Source organism: Prunus persica, chromosome G7, assembly GCF_000346465.2.
Source record: "Prunus persica cultivar Lovell chromosome G7, Prunus_persica_NCBIv2, whole genome shotgun sequence".
Classification (NCBI taxonomy): Eukaryota; Viridiplantae; Streptophyta; class Magnoliopsida; order Rosales; family Rosaceae; genus Prunus; species Prunus persica.
Genome location: NC_034015.1, coordinates 18,684,545 through 18,709,694, shown reverse-complemented (window position 1 = coordinate 18,709,694; position 25,150 = coordinate 18,684,545). Strand labels below are relative to the sequence as shown.

The window sequence follows — 25,150 nt, the reverse complement described above, 5'->3', positions numbered from 1 at the left end:
TAGATGATCAGTCATGATAAGGAAAAGAAGCTGGTAAGAAAGTTGATATTCTTTGAATTATATTTTTGTACTACTGCACATTCCATTCAGTATCATCCCTTGTATTCCTATCGATTTTTCGAACTTCATGATACATTAAACCCCAACACCCCACGCCCCTCCTTAAAAAAAAGGTTTTGAACGAAAAAGGGCAAATTAATAGCAAAAGAAAACACCAGTGTTCTTTAACGGTTGTGGTACAGTGATAAGGAGGTTTCTCTATGTGTTTTGTTGTATCGATCTTTACTTTCCAGTAGTGGTAATGGACACCTGACTTCTGTATTCACCCTCTGACTAGGCTGCAACAACTTCTCGTCTCGGTTCCACACTGCTCCAGGGATTTTTTTCACCCTGGTGAGCACAGCACGTACACTTGCCAACCAACCTACCAATTCTCTTTGAAATTTGAAATTTATGATTACCAATTCGTCCGAAATAATGGCAACACACACCTTGATGTCTTTGCATGCTCTGATCTCACACCATGAAATAATGCAAAACCTGTTAGCTGGCCTCTACTTTTTCCATCTTGAGTCACAAATACAGCCTGGATAAGGATTTGCATAAAAGCTTTCCTCCAACTTCGGAAGCTCTCCTGGCTCCCTCAAATATGGAGCTCCAACTCTGTCTATGTGAAGCCTTTTCACTTTCGAACTAAATTTCTTCCAAGAGATTTTTCCTTCATCAAACTCATCAACAAGTTTTACAAAATTCATCCTGCATCAACAATGAAATGACAATTATGTTTATGGTATGCTGTCATGAAAAAAAAACTCGAAATAGCTATAATAAATCAAAAACCACAGGATCAACATGCTAAAAGCAGTTGTGAGAATACAGGTTATAAAATTACCTGTCTGGATTGATGGTCTTCTTAAAGTTCTCAAAGCGCCTATGACCTTGCACAGCTTTTGCCATGTTTCCATCATATGTATAAAGAAAAACATCACTCTGTAAAGCAACAACATAGTCTATGCCAGCCAACATGTTCTGATGATTCTTGTATGGACTCAGCTCTTCTTCTGTCGCGAGAGTGGAATGGGAGAAGATGTGGGGGAAGTCATCCTCAAGATCTTGCATACTTCCATTCCCATAAGCTTCACCAGCTACCAAGTAAATCCTGGTGCTGGATGGGAAACCCAGCCCCCTGAGCAGAAGTGAAGTCTCCCTAGGGGTCAATGGGCATCCCCCAAGCAACCTTCTCTCTGTCCCATTAATCTCTTTCTCCTTCCAGTGACTGACTTCATAGCGCATTCTCCGTAGTTCATCATCCTCTTCTGCTGTCAAACTATGACTGCAGCCCGTAAATGCAAGCATATCCTTCTCATACCTATAGTAAATATATAGAGATTACAATCTGTACAAAAGGAGGGAGACAAGTTTAAAATAAATTGCTTCAATCACCCTACATTTCAAAGAAAAGAAACAAAAACCTACTTTTACTAATGCAAATCCATTATATATCGCAGTATAAATATTTATTACAAGGCCTCTTGATCTCTGAAAGATGACTCACGCCATACACACCAAAAGAGTAAAATCGTCCATCTAATATTGAAGTATGAAATTATCAAGACTTGCCTCAAATGGAGAGCAAGATAAGGGCCTCCATTCTGCCGCATTCTAGAAACTAAGGTTTTTCCAAGCTCTTCTATTGGAGCTGAATATTTCAATGCCCTGTAATTCACGCGACACCTCAGCCTTTGAATGGAACTTGGGATGCCATTGTTGGAAATCCGAGAATCAGTATGAGTGAAATAGATAACTTTGTGCTGCTTCAACAGTGAGAGGACCTCTGACTTATAATAACTAGCCTGGACAGAAGAATGCAAATCAGCTGACAATACTTAAGTTAACAAATGGTAACAAATGATATGAGATACGTTGTGATAACAGTTAAACATAGCCACTCATATGCATTGAATGGTGCATACTTGTGCATCTAATAAACAAACATTTGGATCTCTTTGTAACACTTCTGTTTCCTGGGCTTCATGTGTGCCTTACAAGCATGTAACCCAGTGTGTGCAGACTGCAGAGAGAACATAACACCGCATCCCTAATGAATGAGCATCCCATGTTCCTCTACCAATATTCAAGAAATAAGCATATTATAGGATATATGACTTTGTTATCGACCTTAGACCAAGATATTGGTGTTTTGTTGAAAGGCTCAATTCCAGCATAGGCAGGGGGTAATGTCTCAACTATGTGGATATCATCCTTCAGCGTCTCAATGAAGTGTTGCCAATCAAACAGATCTTTAAAACCACTGCACGTAAATATGAAGTAATTAGTTCAGAGAAAATCACTGGAAAAACTAGAATGCTTGCCATCCGGAGCATAAGGAAACTCGAATAACTTTACGAGACATTTCAGCAGATCAATCCAGTTTCAGAACTACAGAAACAAACCTGTCATCAGCCCAGTAGGAGGTGTGATCGAGTGAAGGTAGGACAAGTGTTGCCTTCATAATCTTAGCAACAGCAACCATATCACAAATCTGCACTCTAAAAATTTCCATGCATCAGACTATAGTTAATACTAATAGAATGCTAGCCAGTAGAAAATAATCAAAAAATACACAATAGACAGACCCCAAATCTCATCTGATTCAAGCCGCCGTTGGCATTTATAAGAAGGTAACCGTTGGTCTTTGCATCTAGCTCTGCCAAAAGATGCAAGTGAGAGATGAGAACATGAAAACCTCAGGTTCACAAATTGCACACACAACGCAGAGAGAGAGAGAGAGAGCAGTACAGTTGCTTAATTGCATGTGTTACATACTTTTGTGAATTTTTGGCAATTCAATGCACTGACTGAAATTCTCACTGTTGGGTCGGGACCAGATACCTGTGTACTGAACCAAAAGTGAATTTCAGAAATGAAACAACAAATGAACTAATGAAAAAGGCTCTTTTCCTCTGTTCGGTTATCAAGTTCAGCCATTTTTAGCATTTTCCATTTCCATACCCCTCAATTATTTTCAGGAAACAAAAAGAGGAAAGAGAGAAACAAATGTGATCAAGAGTCAAGACATAAGATTTAAGACTTACTTCAACGCTGTTCTCTTCACCAACCACACGGTTCACACCAGACGCCATCATTAGAGTTCGTTCAACATCACTTCCTCCATCCCTATGTCCATAATCATGAGAGCTTTGATCCATCCGATTCATAAGAGTGATGGGATCAGAACCATCCTAAAAGTATAAGGCAGAATGCTCAGTAGAAATTAAAATAAAATACAACTAAGAATGAAATGCAAGAGCAATCAGATAAACAGATAAATAGACAAACAATCCAACCCAGTAGAAACACACATACAATGAACATTTCCTGCTATCAGCATCAAGCAGAAACTAATAGCAAGTCATTGACTGGCTAACAATCTCACCAAGCAGCAAGCAACACATACAAACATACACACAAGCATACATGAGTATATTCAATTAATACTGTAATATTCAACCAACCTGATTGGACCTAGAACTTTCAATAGCAGATCCAAACCACCCAGTAGCACAAATCTTTAGAATACCAAGAAACAAGCACACCCCACAAAAGGCAAAGAACATCCAATGGCCAAGCTGCTTCTTCTCCCTCAAGCCCAAGTCCACCACCACAGATCCAATAGGCTTCCTCAGAAAGCCCCTCACAGCAACTCTCTGGCTCACATGGTGGGTCTGCTTCCTTTCCAAAACCGAGTCAAACCCATCACCCGGAACCGAGTTCCCACCAATTTCAGATCTGGGCGAGTTCAGCGGGAGGTCAATTTCGTACTCTCCACTACCAAATCCAACACTGCCGCTGCTGTTATTACTGTTACTATTGCCATGTGAGCTGCCATTGTTGGCGCTGGTGTTGGGGTTGCGCTTGAACGAGTGAGCTCGGCGAGTCATTGGGCCCGAAAACCTCGGGCTGTTGACTCGCTGAGAGACGCCATCGCTGGTGTTGTGGAGGTGAAGATGATGACCCATGTCATGAAATGCTTCAAAGTTCTGCCTTTATAATGATCAGTGATATTTAATGCTATCATTGATGGTTGGGTTGGGTTGAGATCGCCATAAACGGACCACAAAGAAAGAGAAAACAGAGCAGCAGTTGCAGCCAGCCTCTTTCTCTCTCTCTCTCTCTCTCTCTCTCTCTCTCTATATTACTCTTTATCTGTGATTTGTCTGAAATTCTGAAATGCGGGCTTTGTGCTATGAATGATTGAAAATGGAAAATGGGTTATGGTGGAATTTTGGCTTTGTTTATTTGGCAATGGCCAATAACGATGTTGACACCACAATGCGATTAGAATATTGGATCCACCTCCATGATTAGGTATCCATGATCCATTTTTTTCTTTTTCTTTTTTAGTGTAAAAATTCCATTTTTTTTCTTTTCTATTTTAGAGGAAAAGTGTTTTATGGTTGGAGTTACGAGTGGCTAGCAATGTAAGCGTGTAAGAGGAAATTCATTTTTCTTAATAAATGAACATAATCATGCAAATTTCTTTGAGTGTTGACTTTCCTTATCAATGACTTTTGACTTTAAAATGATTTAGGGTTTTGGATAACCAAATTCCCAAAATTGTTTAGACAAGATTTGTTGTCCAATTCATTTCATTTATTTTCTTTTATCAAAATGGCCATTCATTTTGCGTTTATAATTTTTATTTAGGAAGATACCATATGATCTAGTCACAATGGTCCAAATGGAATGACAAGAAGAGCCTAGACATTTGTGGACGATGTCTTCTCTATTATTTTTATTTATTGTTTTTATTTGAACATATTTTGTATACTAACTCATGTTCACTAGTGTGATATGTTCACAAGTGTAACATTTATAAAGAATTGAAAGGGACATCTTTGAATTATGTTCTACATGGAAAAGAACACAACATCTTATATTGAAGATTGTCTTCAGATCTTTAAGTTGAACATTTGTCTCATGTTAAGAATGCTTTGTCATTTTCCTATTAGAGTTTTGTGATTTTATTTCTTTCATATTGCACACTCTACTATTATTCCCGTCTTATTGTTTTACTAATTAAGAAATTATAACATTGAAATTAAAAATCAAGATCACATAAGATACACTATCAAGGTGTCGTAAAGATTCAAATCTTATACTATTAGTCTGTAAATAAATGTCATTTTTCACTGCGCTATATTTCGTTAATAATGTCATGTAATTTTCAAGCAAATTCAATTATGATTATAAACAAATCAACTTATTAGTTTTTTGAATAAAGATGATAAGACAGTATGCACGCACGAACCATAATAATACCATGAATGTGAATCCGAGTATCTATTAAATTACTGAAATTGATAAGCGGAGTGGAAGTTGCCCAGTTGGAATGATAGGCCTCGACCTCCCGAATACTTTTTCAGCCAACCAATGCTGACTTTTTTTTACTTATTATGCCGCCACGCACGCGCCTATAACTATTGGGTTGAGGGAGAGAGGGGTTTCCGAGTCATTTCCTCATTTTTAAATGCTTTAGGAGGAAGTTTCCATTTAAGAAATTTATACGCGGCGAAGATCAACTGTCGTTTGTGGTTTAGAAAATTCGTAGTAGTTAGGTGGGTGACGGGAATGATATAAAAATTTGAAAAAATCAGCGAAATATCGCTTATAATTTTATTTTATTTGTTAATTTGTTCGGTATATTGATTGATAATACACTATTAATTTATTGTGATAATTTTAATGACGTGATTCATTTTGATAGAAATAAAAACAACAAAAAAGAATGCTACAATATGATGTGATGTGAGTGCGAGCTACTAACAATTATACATAATATTATTTTGGTGTAAGTCGAATTAGATATTAAACTCACATTTATGTGAATCAAATTTAAAATATATTCACGTGAATGAAAATGTATGAGAGACAATGGAGTGCGCCTTTGATTTATTTCACAATGCCAACAACACACGTTAATGTAATTACTAAAACTAAATCATGTGCACACTAAAATCTGTAAAATAAACTGAGATCTAAAGTTTAGGGATTTGTTTGGATTAATTTGTGAATTATGACTTATTATTATTTTTTGGAAAAAAAAAAAAAAGTGAACGATGAAATAAAGAGAGGTGTAACGAAAAAACAAGAAAGAGAAAAGAGATACATAGATTTGCTCTGGCGGGAAAATTTAACCGGTGTAAATAAACGCGTCTCTCAAACTCACTCCCAATCCCAAACAAGCCCACTAAACCTAAGCGTACTCACTGTCACTCGCTTCGCTTCGCTCTTCCCAGTTTCTCCGATTCTCTGCCCACTTCCCATATCTGTAACCGTCATTTCGCGCCATTTCAATATCTCTCTCTGTCGCTCTCATTCCTTATCCGATCAATGACGGTTCTTAGGTCCCGCGAGATCATCGCTTCCACCAAAACGGCGCCGCACAACCCCAAGTCAAGGCTCAAATTAGAGCCCTCCACGCCAGCCAAGACCCGCGAGTCCCCCAACACTATCCAATCTCCACCTCCGCCCCCACCCACCGCTTCGACTTCGACCCCTTCCTCCCAACCCCAAAACCCTAACCCTAATCCTCATTCGAGCTCCAAACAGTGCTCTGTCGATTTCGGCTCCGATTCGACCTCTGTCTCGGGAGTAGCGCGGCGGCGGAGTCTCCGTCTCGCTTCGAAGTGTCCAGACTCCGATCAGGGTAAGAATCTCGCCCCGGAAAAAAGTCGCAAGAGGAGTACCGCGGGTCGTGAGAAGGGCAAGTGCTCAATGGCCGAGAAGGAAGTGAAAGAAAAACTTAGGGAAGAAGTTGATGATCATGTTTCGAATGGAGAGGTGGGTTTTGATCTGTTTGGAAAGAGGGTTACGGTTGTGGGAGTTGAGAGAGGGACTGAGGTGATGAAGAAAGGTTTTGGAGAGGAGGGGAAGGTAGAAGTTGATCAGGGCGAGTGGGGTTTCAGTGGATTAGGGCTGAGTTTAGACTTGGGAAGTTTTGGGGCCAATTGTAGTAAAGAAGAGGTGAAGAAAAAAAGGAAGTTGGAGATCGATATTAATTTTCCGGCTTTAGAATGGGAAGGGGAAGATGGAAGAAGTAAAGGGTTTTTGAGTTTGCGGTCAGGGAAGAAAGTCTCGAAGAGAGGACTGGGTGGTGGGCATAATGGAGCATTGGTGATTGATTTAGATGCTGATGAGAATGGCAAGGGAAAGTTGGGGGAGAGTGGTTTTGCATTCAATGGTGTTGATGTGGTGGAATTGGATTCGGACTCGGAAGAGGAGAGGTCTAGTGAGAATTTAGTTCAGAGTAGTAGTCCAAGAGGGAAGAGGAAGTTGAGTGATGCAATTGAAGGTGTTGCTGAAGATCTCAAGGATGAAGTGATGGCCAGTGAGAATGGTATAGATAATGGCAGAAGGAGATACAGCATTGAAGAAAAAGGGAAGGGGAAATTGATTGGAGAAGTGGTCTTAATGAATGGTAATGATGAAGCGGAATTGGGTTTGAAATCAGAAGTTTTGAGCTCAGTGGAGAACGTGGCTGCCAGCCCTATTCGTAAAAGGGAGAATGCAGCATTGCCTGACGAGAGCCAGCTAATCAACAGCAATACAAGAGAGAATGCAGCAAGTGGGAACCAGTACATGGAACGGTTTCGGGATATAGCCAGGCGAAATGCTTCTCGATTTGCTCATTTTGCTTCTGAAGAGGAAGAGGAGAATCAGTTGCCTCCTCAGGTTGAAGTGGCACAGGATATCGAAGATTGGCCTGGTCCCTTTTCTACGGCCATGAAAATTATTAAAGATCGAGCGGCAAAAAATGCCCAACTGCCCTCTAAAGACCAGACCAAACCACCATTCGTTGAATGGGTTCCTAAAAGTTTTCAGGATCGTCCCCTCTCAAAGAATTTGATCCCCTCACTGCAAGATCTGTGTTTGTCCTTTCTTGCTAAGAATGCTGATGCAATTGTTTCACTTGAGCATGTGGCAGATGCTTTGAGACACCGGCTTTGTCAGATGCTCTGTGATTCTCGAAAAATGAACAGTCATTTCTTTGAGCTTCTTGTTCAAGGATTGCCAACAGAGGTTCGCTTAAGGGATTGCTCATGGATGACAGAGGAGCAGTTTACCAAATCCTTTCAGCAGTGGGATACCAGCAATTTAACAGTACGTTCTCGTATTTTGGTTGAGCTATAGTTTTGTATATACAATATTCATTTGTATATGGTGTGTGTGATTACACTGAACCTGATATACTTATTGTCTGCTGCATTGGATTATAGTTTGTGATTCAAGGGACAATCTTCCTATTTGTGGTATTATGATATCATTTAACTGAAATTAAGCTTCTACCCTAAAAATTTAGAGTCTGCTTCTTTATAGTATTGATGCTTCTATTAATAGGTAGTGGAAAGAGACCAATCTAGGTTGTCATGATCACATCCAAATGCGGAGAAAGGATAAACTGAGTGATCAGAGTTTAGTTAGAGTTTTCTTTTTTGTTGCTGATTTTATTGCCACGAAGATGTAAACCAATTATTGGTGCTGAAAGTCTACTTCTTATGGTATTGATGCTTCTGTTAAATGGGAGCAGAGGGAGAGCAAAGGATGACTGGTAATGCCAGGCTGGTCGGTAGTAGAAGGAAGAGAGATTCAGGCAGCTAGGCATCAGTTTTGAGTTTGAGATTCTTATTTTGTCATATTCACAGATAAATCTAGAGAAAGTTGAGCTCGCGAGAATTCTAATCACTTAAAGATTTCAATGTTAACCTCTGATAAACATAGCTTAGCAGCGTGCATTTATGTTTTAAACAAGGAATAATTTCTCATTGGAAGCCATATCTTTTGCTTTATCAGTAACATGGAAGTTCTTCATTGAGTGTAAACTTGCAGTTTCTTGTCTAGTAATTTGAACAATTTGTATAAGCTGGATATTTATTCTTTGGTGAATCAGGTGCTACAACTTGACCAGTGTGGGCGCTGTGTGGCAGATTATATATTGCATTCTACCTTGGCTCGGTCATCAAATTGCTTGCCTGCACTAACCACTTTATCCCTAAGTGGTGCATGCCGTCTTTCAGATGTTGGGCTTGGTGCACTTGTTTCTTCTGCCCCTGCACTAAGATCTCTAAACCTCAGCCAGTGCTCCCTTCTCACTTCCTCAAGTATCGGCACTTTAGCTGACTCATTAGGATCAGTTCTAAGGGAACTATATCTAAATGATTGCCAAGGAATTGATGCTCTGCTTATTCTTCCAGCATTAAAGAAGCTTGAACATTTGGAGGTTTTGTGGCTAGGAGGCCTTGAAAATGTTTGCGATGATTTTATTAAGGAATTTGTTACTGCTCGTGGTCAGAGTTTGAAGGAGCTTGTTTTGACTGATTGTGGGTAAGTTTTTGTTTTTATTTTTTTGACACATCTATGTGTGCAACTTTTGCAATAAATATGTGTTTGCCATCTTTTAAGAGTTCCATTGATTTATTGTTGTTTTCTACTGAAGCTGCTTGATTTTAATTTGGTGCAGAAAATTAACAGATTCTTCTGTGAAAGTCATAGCTGAAACCTGTACGGGGTTATGTGCACTTGATCTTGTTAACTTGTACAAATTGACAGATTTGACCTTAGGATATCTTGCAAATGGTTGTCGAGAAATTCAAACGTTAAAGCTTTGTAGAAATGCATTCAGGTGCTTACCTTATTAAATATGTTTAAGTTATTATGCAGTTTCCTCAAAGCAAATATGATGCATTATTAATTTTATTTATGATGCGGTTTGTTTTTGCTACATTAGTGCAATGTTATTACAGACTTTCTGCTTAGACAGTGCATATTACTAATAAGAATTTAGTATGAGACTCAATGGAGTTTTTGTTAGTTGCACTGACCTTTGATGAGTTTTCTGGGTTAGATTGTTGACTGCCATTGAGTCGATAATAGAACATATATATCTCTATTCTTATATTTCTGATGTGATTTTAGGTTAATTTTGATGCTCACTGCACAGAGTTGGCATTCCTTTGAGTGATAAACTTACAGAACAATATTTTTCCCTTGTGACAGTGATGAAGCTATTGCTGCTTTTCTGGAAACTTCTGGAGAGTGTTTAACAGAACTTTCACTCAATAATATCAAGAAGGTAAATCTTTGCTCTCTCGCTCTCTCTCTCTCTCTCTCTCTCTCTCTCTCTCTCTCTCTCTCTCTCTCTCTCTCTCACACACACACACACACACACACACACACACATACACACACATCTCTTATAAGAACAGGAATACACGCATGTTCACATGTGAATTAGTATGTGCCCACCCACCTACGCACTCGTGCACTCACACTGTCGAACATCTTTTTGTATGCAAAATTGCCAGAACCAAAGGTGGGGTTTGACTCTGAGAATCTGTTTGCCACTTGATTGGGCTGTAGCCCCTAGGTTAAATGGGCATGTGGGAGCCTGGTCTATGTAGCCATAAGTAGTTGTTCCTACATTGTGAATATGGACCATGTTTGTTTATTATTTCCAGGTTGGGTACAACACAGCCATAGCACTTGCCAAACGTTCAAGGAAGTTGCATACTCTGGATCTATCTTGGTGCCGGAATTTGACTGATGAGGCCCTGGGTTTAATTGCGGACAGCTGCCTATCATTGAGGATACTGAAACTTTTTGGATGCACTCAGGTACATATGTTCAGTGTTTGTTGTGTCTTGAAACTCTGTAGCAGGTTTAATGAAATTTAATAGACTGTATTTAAGATAGTTCTTTCCACATCAATTTATTAAGAATATATTTAAAAATGTCAAATGGTGCTCTTTGCAGTTAACAAATACTTTTCTGGATGGCCACTCAAATCCAGAGGTGAAAATCATTGGCTTGAAAGTTTCTCCAATATTAGAACATGTCAAGGTGTCCGATCCTCACGAAGGTCCATTGCGCTATTCATCCGTCTATTGAATTTAATCCGAGTCCGCAATAGGCATCCTGTGGAAACTATATTGAGTTCAATCAGCTATGAAGATGCTGGACGTATTTGTCATCTAGAAACAACCCTTTTGCCCTCTAGCTTATGTAGCCATTCTATTTACTTTTGCAAAGTGAATGCAGAATTTGCCCTGCATGTAGAATCAAACATGAAGAGTAAAGTGGAAAGATCGATATTTTGGGTAGCATGTCATATCAGTCAAGTGGGAATTCTTTCTTCGTCGCACTTTCGGTGGGTTTATTTTCTTTTCTTTTCTTTTCTTTTTTAATAAAAGCGAGACAAAGAAAGGAAGGGAATTCTTTCATCCTCATCCTCGCACTTTCGGTGGCGGATGAATTTTCTTTCCTTTTCTATTTTTGTAAAATGGGAATTACGTGTGGAGAAGGTAAATGTGAAAGGAAAGTTGAACTTAAAAGAGCCTCTTCGGTTCTCTGGCAACCTTCCTTGGACACTTGTTTTTACGGCCTCTATTTGGCATTGTTGGAAATGGAGATGCAACTCTATTTTTAACCCTGGCTACGAGCCTCCTACCAACCCCCATCACACTATTCTGCAATTTTCTAGTGAATGGCTTGATGCCAATAATGTGGTTAATGCTAAGCCTACTAGAGAGGTCATCCAAGTCCATTGGAGTAGTCCTCCTACTCTTGGCAACTTCAAATTGAATGCGGATGGCTCTTGTAAAACAGATTCTTGGAAGATATGTGCTGGTGGTTTGCTAAGGGACTCTAATGGAGCTTGGATCTGTGGGTTCTCTGCCAATATTGGGATTGGAAATATTAATGAGGCTGAACTATGGAGGCTCTTTAGACGTTTGCATATGGCTTGGGCCATGGGCATTAGGTCCTTGATATTGAATGTGATTTCTTGTCTGTTGTCTCTCTGATTGCTAAGGCTTTTAACCATTCACATCCTCTTTTTTGTCTGATTGAAGACTGCAAGTTGTTAGTTAACCGTGATTGGAGATGCAATGTCTCTCATATCTACACAGGGAGCAAAACAGAGCAGCCAATCACCTTGCTAATTTGGGGTATTAATATAGTATTAATGAATACAATATGTGTTATAATATGAATGGAGAAAGTATAGACTACTACCTCACCGAACATTGCCACGTCGACATGAAAGTAAAAGGCATTATTAACAGCTGGGCAACGGCATCTTCAAACCTCAACTGGATTCTTCTACCGAAATCAAACATGTATTTTTCTTCTCTTTTTGGGTCAAGAAGATCGAACATCATCAAACCAAAAGGCAGGGGATACAATAGATCAAAACCAGAAGAAAAGCCATTTGCAGAGTCCAAAGAACAAAAATTCATACAATTACGGAACAAATTTAATGACATCTGATTTCAATCAAAACCTTAAGAATGAAGAGCAATAACCCAAACGGCCTACACGTGACGACGCGTGTCAATATTAGTGAGGTGTCAGAAAACTATTAGTCCCTAGTACCACGTCAGCTATACTACCAGTAGTAGTCTATAATTTCTCATATGAATGAGCTGTCCGAGTAAAAGTGTAAAAAAGCATCAGTAGCCTTCGACATCTCATTTTAAAACCATTTTTCTCAACAACAACAAGAAGCAAAGCATCTGGTTTCCTTCCTCAATATTTATTCAGTTCAGAGTTCACACGAGTCGTAAATATATATATATATATATATGTGATTTTGCTGATGATTGGAGCAGAAAAGACATACACTCATAATCAATGGCACTAATCACAACTGGTGGAAACCCATCATCTTCTGCAACTGATGATATTGAACTATGTAAGTAGCTCATCACCCATGTTTAGGTTTTGTTTTTTTATTTTGATTTTGATTGATTTTTCTTTTTATCAAATGTTAATCAAATTATACTTCATAGATATAATTGTTTTCTGGGTGGTAACGTTTTTAAGTGAACTCTATAAACGGTTAATGCAAATTTTTTTAATTGTGGAAGTGAACTTGAATTACTACCAAGAACTGTACCGTGCTGCACTCAAAGGCAATTGGAAAGAGGCTAAGAGTTTTTTGGACAGAGATCCTGATGCTGTCAAAGCTCGGATCTCAAATTTAAAAATGACTGCACTTCATGTTGCTGCTTGTGAGGGGCACTCAGAATTTGTGGAGAATATAGTGGCACTTATGCCTGCAGCTGAACTGGCACAACTGGATGACCTTGGCTATACAGCCCTCCACTATGCTGCCATAGGTGGAAGCCTGAGGTCTGCTAAGGCATTGTTGGCAGCGAATTCCAATTTAACGCAAGTTGTCGATAGCGAAGGAAGAACACCTCTCCTCCTAGCTGCCAGTTTGGGTTCTGAGAGTAAAGAGGTGGTGTGGTACTTGTTGTTGGTAACTACAGATGAGAAACCCGGTCAACCCTTCACTGGTCCAAGGGCGGCTTACCTTGTCAATGTGCTTATTGCCTCAGGTCTCCATGGTAAAGGCCTCTCTTGTGCACACAATGTGGATCACATTGGTCTTTTTTCGCTTACCCCGTTATTATTTCACTGATTTGCTTTAAATGTTTCTGCAACAGAAATTTCACTGTATCTACTTGAGAAACACCCTCACTTGGCAACTGCTATTGATCATCAAGATAATAATTGTACTCCTTTATTTATTTTGGCAAGGAACAAGTCAAACTTCCTTAGTGGCAGCAGGCTTGGCTTTTGGGAAACCTGCATTTACCAATGTTATAACTCCTCTCTCATTTTTTGAATTTTACATTTCCCGGTACTTTTTCTGTGCCGTTATGTTTTTCCTACTAATTTTTAAAAAGTTGCCTATCATTTTCCATTTTGGTTGCAGTTCTACCTGTTGAAGTGGACTATAGACCACCGCGTTCAGTGAGGGCCCATGTCGTGGGACATGAAAGCGTCCAAGACCAACTGAGAATGCCAACACAGAATAAAGGTCAGGGTATGCAAATTCTGTATCAATATGGCTCAAGTATTGTCAGCTTTTTGTCATTTGTGAAGATTATGAGCTGAATTTTTGGATTCTTATTTTGGAACTTTTGTTGGCTGAATTTAAGGTCTATGTTATGAGCTCTGTAGCGTTAATGGTTCCTGCTGCTGCTTGCAATAAGATCATTTTTGTGAACTACTTTCTAGGCTGTAGTTGTACTGTCTATTGAATAAAAAGCATCAAACCTTGTCTATTTTTAAAACTGAATGCTAAAGAAAATTGATTTTCCAAATCACCTTTATAGTTTTTTTGATCGATTAGAGGTGAAACTGGCTGTGTTTCTCCAAAAGGAATAGTCAGCTATCAATTTTCAGTAATTGACACTTGAATGATTTGGTTCTCTGTTGCAGTTATTCATGGGTTAAGAAGACTGCTTTGTGGAGCTATTAAACCAATAGGTCTGGATTTGAAACTTACCCTACCATATTTAATACTGCTAGAAGTTCTCCACTCACATCTCTTACATTTTTAACTTGCAGCATCAGCTCGTTTCAGGCAACTCCAAGATGCAAAACTTAGACATCATTGTGCAGTTGAACTAGTACAACAAATTTGCAAACAAATCTCAAACAAGAATGTTTCTGAGCGTTTGGACTATCTTTTGAAATTAGAAATCCTCAACACAGCCACCGTTAATGGGACAACTGAAATTTTAAGGATACTCCTAAATTTTTTTCCTGATTTAATATGGGTTCGCTTCGGCAACAACAGATTTTTAGTACTCACATATGCTATTGAACATCGTCATGAAAATCTTTTCCGTATGGTGTGTGATAAGACTGCACGAAATAAATTAATGGCTTTTGCAGTACTTGAACCGAGGGAGACCATCTTGCATCTGGCAGCAAAGTTGCCTCCTCTTTCCCAACTATCATCTATATCTGGTGCAGCTCTACAAATGCAGAGAGAGTTGCAGTGGTTCAAGGTGTTTATCCAGAAAGTTTGTCAGTTGGTATTACAAACACACATATTTGACATTGTTAATTTTTTTATTTTGTATGTTTAGGTGGTGGAGAACCTAGTTCACCCTTATTATAAGGAGTATCCAAACACAAATCTCGAAACTGCAAGGGAATTATTCACCAAGGAACATAAACAATTAGCTGAGAGTGGAGAGAAATGGCTAAAGGATACTTCAAATTCTTGCATGCTCGTTGCAACTCTTGTTGCCACAGTTGTGTTTGCTGCTGCTTTTACAGCACCTGGAGGTAACAACGACGATGGAGATCCAAATTTCTTAGATAAGAAGACAATCATGTTCATGGTGTTTGCTGTTTCAGATGCAATTTCTCTATTTGCTTCTTTAACTTCCCTCTTGATGTTTTTATCAATCCTAACTGCACGTTATGCCGAAGAAGATTTCCTCGAGTCATTACCAAAGAAGTTGATAATAGGTTTAGCTTCTCTCTTCATTGCTATAGCCACCATGATGGTAGCCTTTGGTGCAACTTTTACAATTGTGCTCAGCAAGAAATTCAATTGGGTTTATATCCCGATCACCTTGCTGGCCTCTTTCCCGGTGACTCTTTTCGCCTTGCTGCAGCTTCCCTTGTTTATCCAAATGGTCCGATCAACATTTGGAAGGAGCATCTTTAGACCTCAAAACATTTGGTAATTCGACGAACCTATGGAAAGAAGGTGTTTGCAATTGTGTTTCTTTTTGGCACTTTTTTATACATACTGAATACTGATCAGTGATGAAGGCAGAATCTGCATTAGATTGTCTGGAGTTTTTGGAATATAGATAAACACCTATAGCATGCACCTATGCTGTAAATAAACTACAGGACCTTCGTAATATAAATTTGGCCTTTTGCATTTGGCATCCATCTATTAAGCATACCTTTTGAGTCACTATGGGGACATATTTGAGTTAGAAGTTCATGTCATCTATAAACACACCTTTCGAAATGTGAATGCAGTGGGTTGTTTTCTTCTACCTGTAGGTAGACTTTTTCCTTGCACTTTCAGGGAACTTCCAAAATAAAATAAATAAATAAATGAAAGTGACAGGAGCCTCTCGTCTTTTAAAAGGAGAAAGAGTTTTTTTTTGGGTCTGAAAGGAGAGAGAGAGACACGTCTGTCAAAAAGCAGAAAGACAACATGTTGACCTTAGCACCAGTCCATTTTCTTTACGGGAAGAAGACACGAAGAAGGAAGCAAGGAAGCATCCTCCTTTTTTTTTTTTTTTTTTTGTTGGTTGATAATTGCATCCTCCTTTCTTCAAATAGCACAAGATCAAGAATTGTGTTCTTGATTTTTGCTAATTACTTTAGCAAACAGACATATATACTTAATCATCAATGGCCCTCCCAACCGGTGAAATCACACTGGATATGGAGCCAAGTGGTGGCTCCTTGCAACCAACCATCATTACTCATAGTATAGCACGCACCAATCATTATACAAGAAGTGGCGGAAACCCATCTTCTTCAACAGAGCCTATCCCAACACAGCATAGCAATCCTGGTCAGAAATGTAAGCAGCTGATTGCCCATGTTTTAATTTTTCTTGTATCACATGATAGATAATTCATATGCTTCATAGATGACATTATTTTTTTTGGGGGTTTCAATTTTAAGTGAACTATATAAATGATTGATGCAAATATAGTGGAAGTGAACTTGGATGACTACCTACCACTGTACCGTGCCGCATCCAGAGGCAATTGGGAAGAGGCTAGAAAGTTTCTGGACACACATCCTAATTCTGAGAGAGCTAAGATCTCAAATTCATCAATGACTGCACTGCATGTTGCAGCTTGTGAAGGGCACTCAGAGTTTGTGGAGAAACTAGTGAAACGTGTGCCTGCAGATGTGCTTGAAATGCTTGATGGCATAGGCTACACAGCCCTCCACTATGCTGCTATAGGTGGAAACCTGAGGTCTGCTAAGGCATTGTTGGGGAAAAACCCCAAGTTGACACAACGTTTAGATAGCGCAGGAAGAACTGCGCTACTCCTAGCCGCCACTTTTGCTTCTGAGAATAAGGAGCTGGTGTGGTACTTGTTGTTGGTAACTAAACGTGAGAAACCTGGTCTTCCCTCAACTGGTCCTTTGGCTGCTAACCTTGTCAACGTGCTTATTGCTTCAGGTTTCCCTGGTATTTAGCCTCTCGTGCACAAAATGTGGATAACTTTTATTTCTATTATTTCACTTCCCCTCTATTATTATTTAACTGATTTGCTTTAAAATTTTGTGCAACAGAAATTTCACTGTATCTAGTTAAGGAATACCCTAACTTGGCCACTGAAACTGATCAAGAAGTTTGTACTCCTTTAGATGTTTTGGCAAGGAACAAGTCAAACTTCCTTAGTGGCAGCAGGCTTGGATCTTGGGAGAGCTGCATTTACCCATGTTACGCCTCCTCTCTCATTTTTACAATTTTACATGTTCCCCCTCTCTTCTATGCCTTGTTGTTTTTCCTACTGGTTTCTGAAATCTTGTGTATCACTTTCCATTTTGGTTTCAGTTCTCCCTGTTGAAGTTGACTGTGGGCCCCCACACTCAGTGAGAGCCTCTGTGGCTCGCCATGAAAGCGTCCAAAGTGATCCTTCAGAACAGTATAGAGGTCAGGGTTTGGAATTGTTGCTAAGTATTTTCAGGTTTTTATCATATTTGGAAAAGAATTAGTTTCTATTGGAGGCCCATCTCTATAGCCGTGAATATCATGCAAGTTTGTCTTCTGTTAGTTGGGTTTTGTTTTAGTCAACCTTTTAGTTTGGTTTAAGAAGAGCAAAACAGGGTTGCAGTGAAAGTTATAATCAGGTGATTTTGAAGTAAAAGGTCAGATTTAATTTTATATATAGTGCTTCCAAAAATAATTCATATTTTATATTATTTTTGGAATCACGTCTAGATTATGAAACTCTGCAATGCAAAGGCTTGTGCTTGCTATAAGATAGTTTTGTGAGCTACTTTCTACATGTGTTTCAACAGTTACATCACAAAGTAGGTTTTCTCATAGCTAAAGATTTGAATAGGAAAAAGAAGCCAAAGGAGTGTACCATGCAGCTAAATGTTGTTGTACCAAGATGATGTTCTACTTGTACTGTCTATTTAATTAAAAATATCAAACCACCTGTACAGTTAGTTTTGATCAATTAGAGGCGAAACTGGCTATATTGCAACAATTGACATTTTCTTGAATGATTTCGTTCTCTGTTGCAGTTCATTGGTTAAGACGAATGCTTTTTGGAGCTATTAAACGAATAGGTCTGGATTCGAATCTTACCCTTCCGTATTTGCTATTGCTGGATGCTTTCCACTCATGTCTCTTACATTTTTAACGTGCAGCACGAGCTGGTTTCATGCGACTCCATGATGCAAAGCTCAGACATCATTGTGCAGTTGAACTACTGAGACAAATTTGCTTACAACTTTCACAGGAGCAGGTTAAGTCAGATATCCTCGAGATAGCTGCCACTAACGGGATAGTTGAATTTATAAGGACACTAGTAGAATTTTTTCCTGATCTAATGTGGTTTATCCTCAGCAAAGACCGATATTTATTACTCCCTTTTGCTATTGAATTTCGGCATGAAAATCTTTTCCGTATTGTCTGTGGTAAGACTGCACGAAGTAAATTAATTGCTTCTACACTACTTAAATCTGAATCCGGGGGAACCATCTTGCATCTGGCAGCAAAGTTGGCTCCTCTTCCCCAACTCTCATCTGTATCTTGTCCAGCTCTACAAATGCAGAGAGAGTTGCAGTGGTTCAAGGTATTTATCTAGAAAACTTATCAATTGCTAGTACACGTACACATATTTGACATTATTAATTCTCTTATTTTGGGTATTTAGGTGGTGGAGAAACTAGTTCACCCTTATTATAAGGACAATCTGAACAAAAAAGGTGAAACTGCAAGGGAATTATTCACCAAGGAACACAAAGAATTAGCTCAGCGTGGAGAAAAATGGCTGAAGGATACTTCAAATTCTTGCATGCTCGTTGCAACTCTCATTGCCACGGTTGTTTTTGCTGCTGCTTTTACAGTACCTGGAGGTAACGACAATGATGGATCTCCAAATTTGTTACGGAAGAACTCAAGCACATTCATGGTGTTTGTTGTTTCAGATGCAATAGCTCTATTTGCTTCTTTAACTTCCCTGTTGATGTTTTTATCAATACTAACTGCACGTTATGCGGAAGAAGATTTCCTTCAGTCATTACCAAGGAGATTGATGATAGGCTTGGCTTCTCTATTTTTTGCTATAGCCTCCATGATGGTAGCCTTTGGTGCAACTATTGTGCTTGTTCTCAATAACAGATTCAATTGGGTTTCTATCACAATCACATCGCTGGCCACTTGCCTGGTGGCTCTCTTTGCCATGCTGCAGCTTCCCTTGTTTATCCAAATGGTACGGTCAACATTTGGACAAAGCATCTTTCGCCCTGAAAACATTGATAATTCGATGGATCTATGCAAAAAAGATGCTTGAGCTTGTGTTTGGCTGTGTTTGTTACAAACGGATCAGTGATGAAAGGCCGATTCTGCATTAAGTTGTGCACCAACGTTCTAAATGAGACTGTCAGACCAAAAAAAAAACGTTGTAAATAAAACTAGAGGATATGTATTTGTGGCACATGTTATTTGTGCTTTAGTCTGGCATTCTGTTACATGCTCAACATATTTGACTTATGAAATTCTTGTCATCTAGAAACATTACCTTTTCACCTGCTAATGTAAATGCCTCTCCTTACTGTACAGTGAATGCAGTGTTTTTTCCTGCATCTATATATTCAAACATGAAACTTCACTACTGGAAACATCGATATTCCGAAAAGGGAGAGTGCATAAGTTCACAACAGGCAATAATCACTTTATTTGTTTTTCCCTTTAAATTTTAATTATCAAATGATGTGGTAGATGACAAGAGGATAATATTAGTTTGAAGAAAAAATGATGCACACCACATCAAATTTGAGTGTTGGTTGTATTGTTGAATTGAAAGCTAGAGCCACTGATTACATGGTTCCTCTGTTTGGCCATCTTATGTTTTTGTGGGACATACCCTGTTGATTTGCTTCCCTCATTCACCTACTCAACACATACAAACCAATAATGGCAAAAGATAAAGAGAGAATAATTTTACTTTGCGTACGTTTTTGAGAAGAAAGCAGTTCATCCCAAATTTTTAGAACAGCTGGCTTGCCAAGTTCGTTGATTGCAGGGAGAGATTATTTAGTTGCCTATTTTTTTAGCAATTTAGTAGAGAAGCGACGCTGCATGTTATGTTGCTATTAAATAAGGTAAGTGGCAGTTCTTATTGAAGCTTGTGGAACTTATGTCTGCAGAAGCACTAGCAGCAAGAACCTCCATGAGTCAAACGGCCTTGCATTTCGTTGCGGTCTCTGGTGACGACAGCATAGAGGCTGCTAAGGCTTTGGTGACCAGAAACCCTGCTTTGCCACAAATAACTGATTCCATTGGAGCTACTCCACACTATTGGGCTTGTTTGGTGGCTCCTGAAACATCTTCGGAGATGAGGTGGAACCTTGTTTTAGCAACCACAGACGACTTCCCAAGCTGTCCCTTTACTGATCCTCTGGCTGGTTCACTCATTTGTAGCCTATCCATTCAAGGTTTCTTTGGTAAGAGATTAATCATAGAGCTACATGTTTGATTAGTTGACTTGTGCTTAAAAGCCTTGGGAATCCGCTGGAAAATCTTTGAAATAATTGTCATCAATTTCTGGTGTAGGAGATGCATCTCTATAAATAATAAAAATTTGAAGACTAACGCTGTCTTCTAACTGGATTTGGAACAAACAATGTCATATCATCCATCAGACTGATTTTTCATCGTAATTTTGTGAGTAAACCCTGCCTTGTAGCGATTGCCAAAGGGAAGGGCATTATTACATAGATTGCATGTAATGTACCCAGTAAAGTTATCTCCTTGAAAAACAATATTAGAAAAAAAAAAATATTCACAATTACAATCAGCGTTAATCGGTTAAAGAAAGTGAGAATTGGACTGCATAATATTTTTCATTTCACCATATTTTTGTTGAACAAGGAGCGACAAGTACATTCTATACCAAAAACCTTTGCAGGGTCGTCTCTTTGACTTCTTGACTTTGTACAGTAAGTGAGATTTTTGGATTTTGACCTAACTCATGTCACATGTAGACACAAGTATTCTACAGTAATTGTTTAATTCCAAGAACAAAAGAATCATGAATGAGTGTGTGTGTGTGTGTGTGCGAATAAGCTGCTTTCAGGCCTTGAAACGAAGCAAATAAGTTTGCTCTTCTTCTAATTGAGACGTCGCCTTTTCAACCATCTGAAAAGAATGTAAAGCTGTGCATCAGTCCTTGTTCAAATTAAAAACTTGAGAATAAAGCTAGGTGAGTACAATCTACAAATGCACAACCGTGATAGTAATACCTCAAAGCCCATCTTTCGGTACAGTTCCTGCGCTGGTTTGTTCTTTCTATGCACATGCACATAAACCTGTTCTGCACCTGTTACATTGAAAACCAATAGAATAAGAAGAGGAATTCATGTGCCCTTATTCAACTGCGCCATATCAGACATTTCTATAACCCCAGAGAACAATTCATGCTTCATTTTAATCTTACCCTCTAACAATGCTAATCTAATAGCAAAATGCATCATACTGCTTGCAATACCCTGGCAACGTGCTGCTTTGGAGACGCATAAGTTTGAAATATAACCATATCTATTTGACTGCGTTCTGCTGATGCTGCAAAAGGGAGGAGCCTTTTCCCGCTCCTGTAACAGAAATTAATTATGTGGCCAACTTAGCTAAGCCATTAAATTGGCCAGACTAGTAGATACAAATGCAGTAGATATTTAGTTTTTAAACAAAATGCTTGTACCCCTGGAAAGGTCTCTCCGTCCAACAAGTACCGGATGCTCAAATCAAGTGTTCCAACTACACTTTTCACAACAGTGTATTTCACATTCTTTGGTTCCTTCCTCACCTGACAAATTCGAGAGCAAACACATTCAGCCATCAATTGTATATTTTTATTGATAGGGAGCCTTAACTAAATCTAGTGTATATCCTAATGCAAAGAGGGTTCTCAGAATAGAAACTCAAACTGAAAGAACCAGAAATGCGCTCATTGCAAATATGGCATACCGTGATAATGCATGAGCATTTCTGCCCATATTCCCCTTTTCTTCGTCTTTTTATAGCATTAAATTCCTAGAAAATAAAAGGATACAATTCAGAATTTTATTTGAGACATATACTCCATGTACACATGTCAAATTCAAAATGAACGAGTCATTCCTACCTGATCTGAAAATTTCCTTTTGTAGCTGTCAGCAAATCTGTGTTAATCAAAGTGTAGCAAGAATCAGCAGTGTCCAATCCTCCATTTGACTGATAAATACACTTATTGGAGACTTGGAGCCCACTAAAGACTGAACACATGCAGAGGGAGACCCACCATTGGTAGGATCCAGCCATGGGGTATTCTCTAGAAATCTTGATTGATTCAGAACTATATGTTCTGAACTATTCCTTATTCCCTTGTTTTATCTATCAGCTTGATTTGCCAGCTTTTGTTTAAAATGGCAATTCCTCTGCATGTACACTTTATATGATGACTTCAGATGGTAGTATAGACCATCTAGTGGGCTTGCCTATGACAGGAACCTTATGTTCCTCATGTAGTTAGAGTAGTCTGATTAACAAAGACCGAAGAGACAGAGAAGAAAGAGAAGAAAATCTGAAAGTTATAAAAGAGCAAAAGTACACACCGGTCATTTGCCCGATCCTCCCAGTGACTTTCTGCACGTAACCATGCTGCTGTCTGCCACAAATCCAAAAGCATGCAACCACAAGATATTATTCATGGGACACAAATAGCATACACATCGAAAACTTCATGGTTAAGATGTCATCACCTAGAAAGTTTACTTACCCACAATTCTTCATCAAGGATGGCCTCTCGTGCAATAAATCGTCCAAATTCAAACTTTTTCTCTTGAACTAAATCTTGATCTGATGTTTGCAGCCGGTCAAATTGTAGATCAGGCTCCCCTGATGGTTCCAACTTAGGAATAAATGGTGTTGGATGCTTTACTGACAGTTCTTCCATCTTCCTCGTTTGGGAAGACTTTGCCTCCATTTTCCTGTTCATTTGGTAAAGAAAAAATAATAATGGGAGATAATGGGAGATATGTAACAAATATAAGGGGTCCCTAATTGGCTTGATCAAATTCAAACTAAAGAATTTCCAAACAGGAATTGAGAATGCAACCGAGTACAAGGAGGAAAAACACACTTCCAGCATATAGGTCAATAGGAATACAACTTAATGCAAATGAAGAAACCCAAGAGTACAATTGAATGCAAATGGAAACCAAATATCAATAGAAATATAAAATTGTAACTCACACGAATGGAATGGGATCAATCTTGTGAAACTTTTGATGACTTCTAATTCTGACATGGGAATATCTCAACAGCATAGGCTTGTGAATTGAAATCGTCAACATCAGGGCAGTTCTTCCTCCAGACTTGACTTTGACAGAGGAAGAATTGTTGAGCTGTGTTATATCACAAAGATGGTGAAAATAATTCTCAGCATGTGAAACACTTGTCTGATCCCTGCTGGAAAAATAGCTGTCTATTAGAACAAAAGCAAAATAATTTCAGCAAAACATCTGCGGATATAATAGCAGTTATAACTTATAACTACTAGATGTCAAATGGGAGGTTATGAATAGTGGATAAGACAAGATGACAGCATGTAGGCTTGAGTTGATTGATTTATTCATGAAAAAGAACAAAAATTTATCAATAAGTAGCTAACATTTTTGGTTAAAAACAATTCTTGTGATTTCCTGGTATGTAGTTCTTACTACATCAGATGGGACCCAAAATCTGGAGGCCCATGATGGTGATGTGGCAAGATAGTGGCTGGATTCTAGCCTCCAGCACTGAAGGGGGACTCAAACTCAAAAGTTCTTCTTCCTATCCAAAATCCAAATGATTTGTGGGTCTGTCTTGACCATCTGGTGAAGACAACAAGTGGGTATGCAGCAAACACACAGGTTTGTGGATAAAACCAGGGGCAGCAGCCAACTCTCCTCCTTACTACTCTTTCTTTTCTTCTTCTTTTTCTTTTTCTTTTTCATTTCCCTTTTTTCCTATTAATACTAATTATTCTTAAAATAGAGAAAAACAAAAATGTAAATCAAAATCTTGCCCAAAGATTTTTGTGCTTAATGTGTGGGCTTGAATAATTATTGAGGACCAGTCACACAAATATCCGAAAAATTTACCAAATGTGGGGACTTGTAGCCCCACACCTTGTTGCTCCTCTAACAAAAAAAAAAAGGTAAGCTTCTCTCCTCTGACCAAAAAAATAAAATAAAGCTTCTCTCCTCTTCTCGTTTGCCTTCTTTTTACACAAAAAAACACTACCAAATGATCAATCCCCCTCCTCCCCCTTTACCTCTTTTACACTAAAAAAAATTCAAGATTTACCAAAGAATTTATGGATCGAATCTTATCCTATTATACTTTTCTCAATTTGCGGTGCACTAATTAGAATTTAGAAATTTTTGTTAGACATGGCCGCATGTAAGCCGCACATGCAGGATATTTTCTTGGAATATAAAGAAAAAGATTAATATTAACCTCTCAATAATTATGACCACGTCACCAATAATCAATTATCCATAATGTAAGAAAATATAAATGAACATTCATTTCTAGAATTTCTGCAGGGCAAAGAAAAAAGCCAACAGTCACCTTTGTCTACTGAGTCAACTCGGCCGAGCTATATCTCACCCATTTCTTCACAGTCGAGTTAACACCAGAGTCTTGGCACCTAAATCAACAAAGATTGTGGCTTTGTGCCTTTAAAACACTAAATTTACCAGGAAATTTCAAATTAAACAAGGAAAAGATTGCTTACCCAATTCTTTGATGAAAAGACGAAGCTCGCCGATGAACTTGAACCGAAACTATATGCAAGGCGTGGGCTTTAGCTCTCACCGGCGGTGAATATGAGTTTGAATTGGGTTCTTGTTAGCTTCTATGGTTTGATAGTTTTTGGGTTGCAGAGCTCGGAGGCTATGGAGGCGCTGGTAATATTAATGGCGTGTTTGGATTTGTGGGCGTAAAGGGGTCGGCGATGGCTTTCTTTTGAAGGCGCGGTCAGCGAAGCCCAAATTTATAACAAGACGCTCTACCCGCTATACGATTTTTCTTTTATAA

At 38.7% G+C, this 25,150-nt stretch overlaps 5 protein-coding genes across 10 annotated transcripts; 3 read left to right on the top strand and 2 right to left on the bottom strand.

Annotated features, from left to right (window-relative positions):
• Positions 15-4,490, bottom strand: LOC18771310 (uncharacterized protein At1g04910). The gene is made up of 9 exons (XM_007204542.2): positions 3,516-4,490; positions 3,096-3,242; positions 2,827-2,899; positions 2,637-2,707; positions 2,454-2,542; positions 2,179-2,311; positions 1,621-1,853; positions 893-1,369; positions 15-756 (listed from the first exon to the last, which is right to left on the bottom strand). Exons 1-9 carry the CDS (start codon positions 4,017-4,019, stop codon positions 555-557), a joined length of 1,929 nt encoding a protein of 642 aa, XP_007204604.1. The 5' UTR covers positions 4,020-4,490; the 3' UTR covers positions 15-554.
• LOC18771463 lies at positions 6,168-11,485 on the top strand. The gene is made up of 6 exons (XM_007204230.2): positions 6,168-8,163; positions 8,951-9,384; positions 9,521-9,682; positions 10,057-10,132; positions 10,518-10,673; positions 10,813-11,485. The coding sequence occupies exons 1-6, from the start codon at positions 6,394-6,396 to the stop codon at positions 10,945-10,947; spliced, it is 2,733 nt and encodes a 910-aa protein (XP_007204292.1). The 5' UTR covers positions 6,168-6,393; the 3' UTR covers positions 10,948-11,485.
• Positions 12,491-15,779, top strand: LOC18771827. Of its 2 annotated transcripts, none has more exons than XM_020569124.1 (7): positions 12,491-12,751; positions 12,927-13,409; positions 13,509-13,664; positions 13,781-13,891; positions 14,290-14,337; positions 14,419-14,864; positions 14,946-15,779. In XM_020569124.1, exons 1-7 carry the CDS (start codon positions 12,691-12,693, stop codon positions 15,552-15,554), a joined length of 1,914 nt encoding a protein of 637 aa, XP_020424713.1. In that variant the 5' UTR covers positions 12,491-12,690; the 3' UTR covers positions 15,555-15,779. The 2 variants fall into 2 exon arrangements, with proteins under 2 accessions (XP_020424713.1, XP_020424714.1); XM_020569125.1 differs by having other exon boundaries at positions 12,492-12,751; positions 13,781-13,885.
• Positions 15,984-19,710, top strand: LOC18771848 (ankyrin repeat-containing protein At5g02620). 3 transcript variants are annotated; one of them, XM_020569122.1, is made up of 7 exons: positions 15,984-16,417; positions 16,553-17,041; positions 17,221-17,295; positions 17,411-17,509; positions 18,109-18,153; positions 18,235-18,662; positions 18,744-19,710. In XM_020569122.1, exons 1-7 carry the CDS (start codon positions 16,243-16,245, stop codon positions 19,380-19,382), a joined length of 1,950 nt encoding a protein of 649 aa, XP_020424711.1. In that variant the 5' UTR covers positions 15,984-16,242; the 3' UTR covers positions 19,383-19,710. The 3 variants fall into 3 exon arrangements, with proteins under 3 accessions (XP_020424711.1, XP_020424710.1, XP_020424712.1); XM_020569121.1 differs by having other exon boundaries at positions 17,146-17,295; XM_020569123.1 differs by having other exon boundaries at positions 16,328-16,417; positions 16,522-17,041; positions 17,146-17,295.
• LOC18769619 lies at positions 20,896-25,118 on the bottom strand. Of its 3 annotated transcripts, none has more exons than XM_020568239.1 (11): positions 24,849-25,118; positions 24,683-24,761; positions 23,321-23,536; positions 22,845-23,055; positions 22,681-22,733; positions 22,212-22,248; positions 22,055-22,120; positions 21,789-21,893; positions 21,528-21,681; positions 21,334-21,410; positions 20,896-21,229 (listed from the first exon to the last, which is right to left on the bottom strand). In XM_020568239.1, the coding sequence occupies exons 3-11, from the start codon at positions 23,419-23,421 to the stop codon at positions 21,164-21,166; spliced, it is 870 nt and encodes a 289-aa protein (XP_020423828.1). In that variant the 5' UTR covers positions 23,422-23,536; positions 24,683-24,761; positions 24,849-25,118; the 3' UTR covers positions 20,896-21,163. The 3 variants fall into 3 exon arrangements, with proteins under 3 accessions (XP_020423828.1, XP_020423827.1, XP_007204848.2); XM_020568238.1 differs by having other exon boundaries at positions 23,321-23,533; XM_007204786.2 differs by lacking the exons at positions 24,683-24,761; positions 24,849-25,118 and adding an exon at positions 23,788-24,651.

Bases quoted from the DNA above. Each gene is read 5' to 3' on its own strand.
- LOC18771310 (XM_007204542.2), bottom strand. From the start codon at position 4,019: ATGGGTCATCATCTTCACCTCCACAACACCAGCGATGGCGTCTCTCAG. The intron at 2,900-3,095 runs GTAAGTCTTAAA...CTTTTGGTTCAG, and splicing joins GTGAAGAGAACAGCGTTGAA to TACACAGGTATCTGGTCCCG. The intron at 1,370-1,620 runs GCAAGTCTTGAT...TATTTACTATAG, and splicing joins TATCTTGCTCTCCATTTGAG to GTATGAGAAGGATATGCTTG.
- LOC18771463 (XM_007204230.2), top strand. From the start codon at position 6,394: ATGACGGTTCTTAGGTCCCGCGAGATCATCGCTTCCACCAAAACGGCG. The intron at 8,164-8,950 runs GTACGTTCTCGT...TTGGTGAATCAG, and splicing joins GGGATACCAGCAATTTAACA to GTGCTACAACTTGACCAGTG. The intron at 9,385-9,520 runs GTAAGTTTTTGT...AATTTGGTGCAG, and splicing joins CTTGTTTTGACTGATTGTGG to AAAATTAACAGATTCTTCTG.
- LOC18771827 (XM_020569124.1), top strand. From the start codon at position 12,691: ATGGCACTAATCACAACTGGTGGAAACCCATCATCTTCTGCAACTGAT. The intron at 13,892-14,289 runs GTATGCAAATTC...TCTCTGTTGCAG, and splicing joins AACACAGAATAAAGGTCAGG to TTATTCATGGGTTAAGAAGA. The intron at 14,865-14,945 runs GTGTTTATCCAG...TTGTATGTTTAG, and splicing joins GAGAGTTGCAGTGGTTCAAG to GTGGTGGAGAACCTAGTTCA.
- LOC18771848 (XM_020569121.1), top strand. From the start codon at position 16,243: ATGGCCCTCCCAACCGGTGAAATCACACTGGATATGGAGCCAAGTGGT. The intron at 17,042-17,145 runs GTATTTAGCCTC...TTTGTGCAACAG, and splicing joins TATTGCTTCAGGTTTCCCTG to AAATTTCACTGTATCTAGTT. The intron at 18,154-18,234 runs GTCTGGATTCGA...TTTAACGTGCAG, and splicing joins TGGAGCTATTAAACGAATAG to CACGAGCTGGTTTCATGCGA.
- LOC18769619 (XM_007204786.2), bottom strand. The intron at 22,734-22,844 runs GTAAGTAAACTT...GATTTGTGGCAG, and splicing joins TCCTTGATGAAGAATTGTGG to ACAGCAGCATGGTTACGTGC. The intron at 22,121-22,211 runs GTAGGAATGACT...TTTATTTTCTAG, and splicing joins AAAGGAAATTTTCAGATCAG to GAATTTAATGCTATAAAAAG.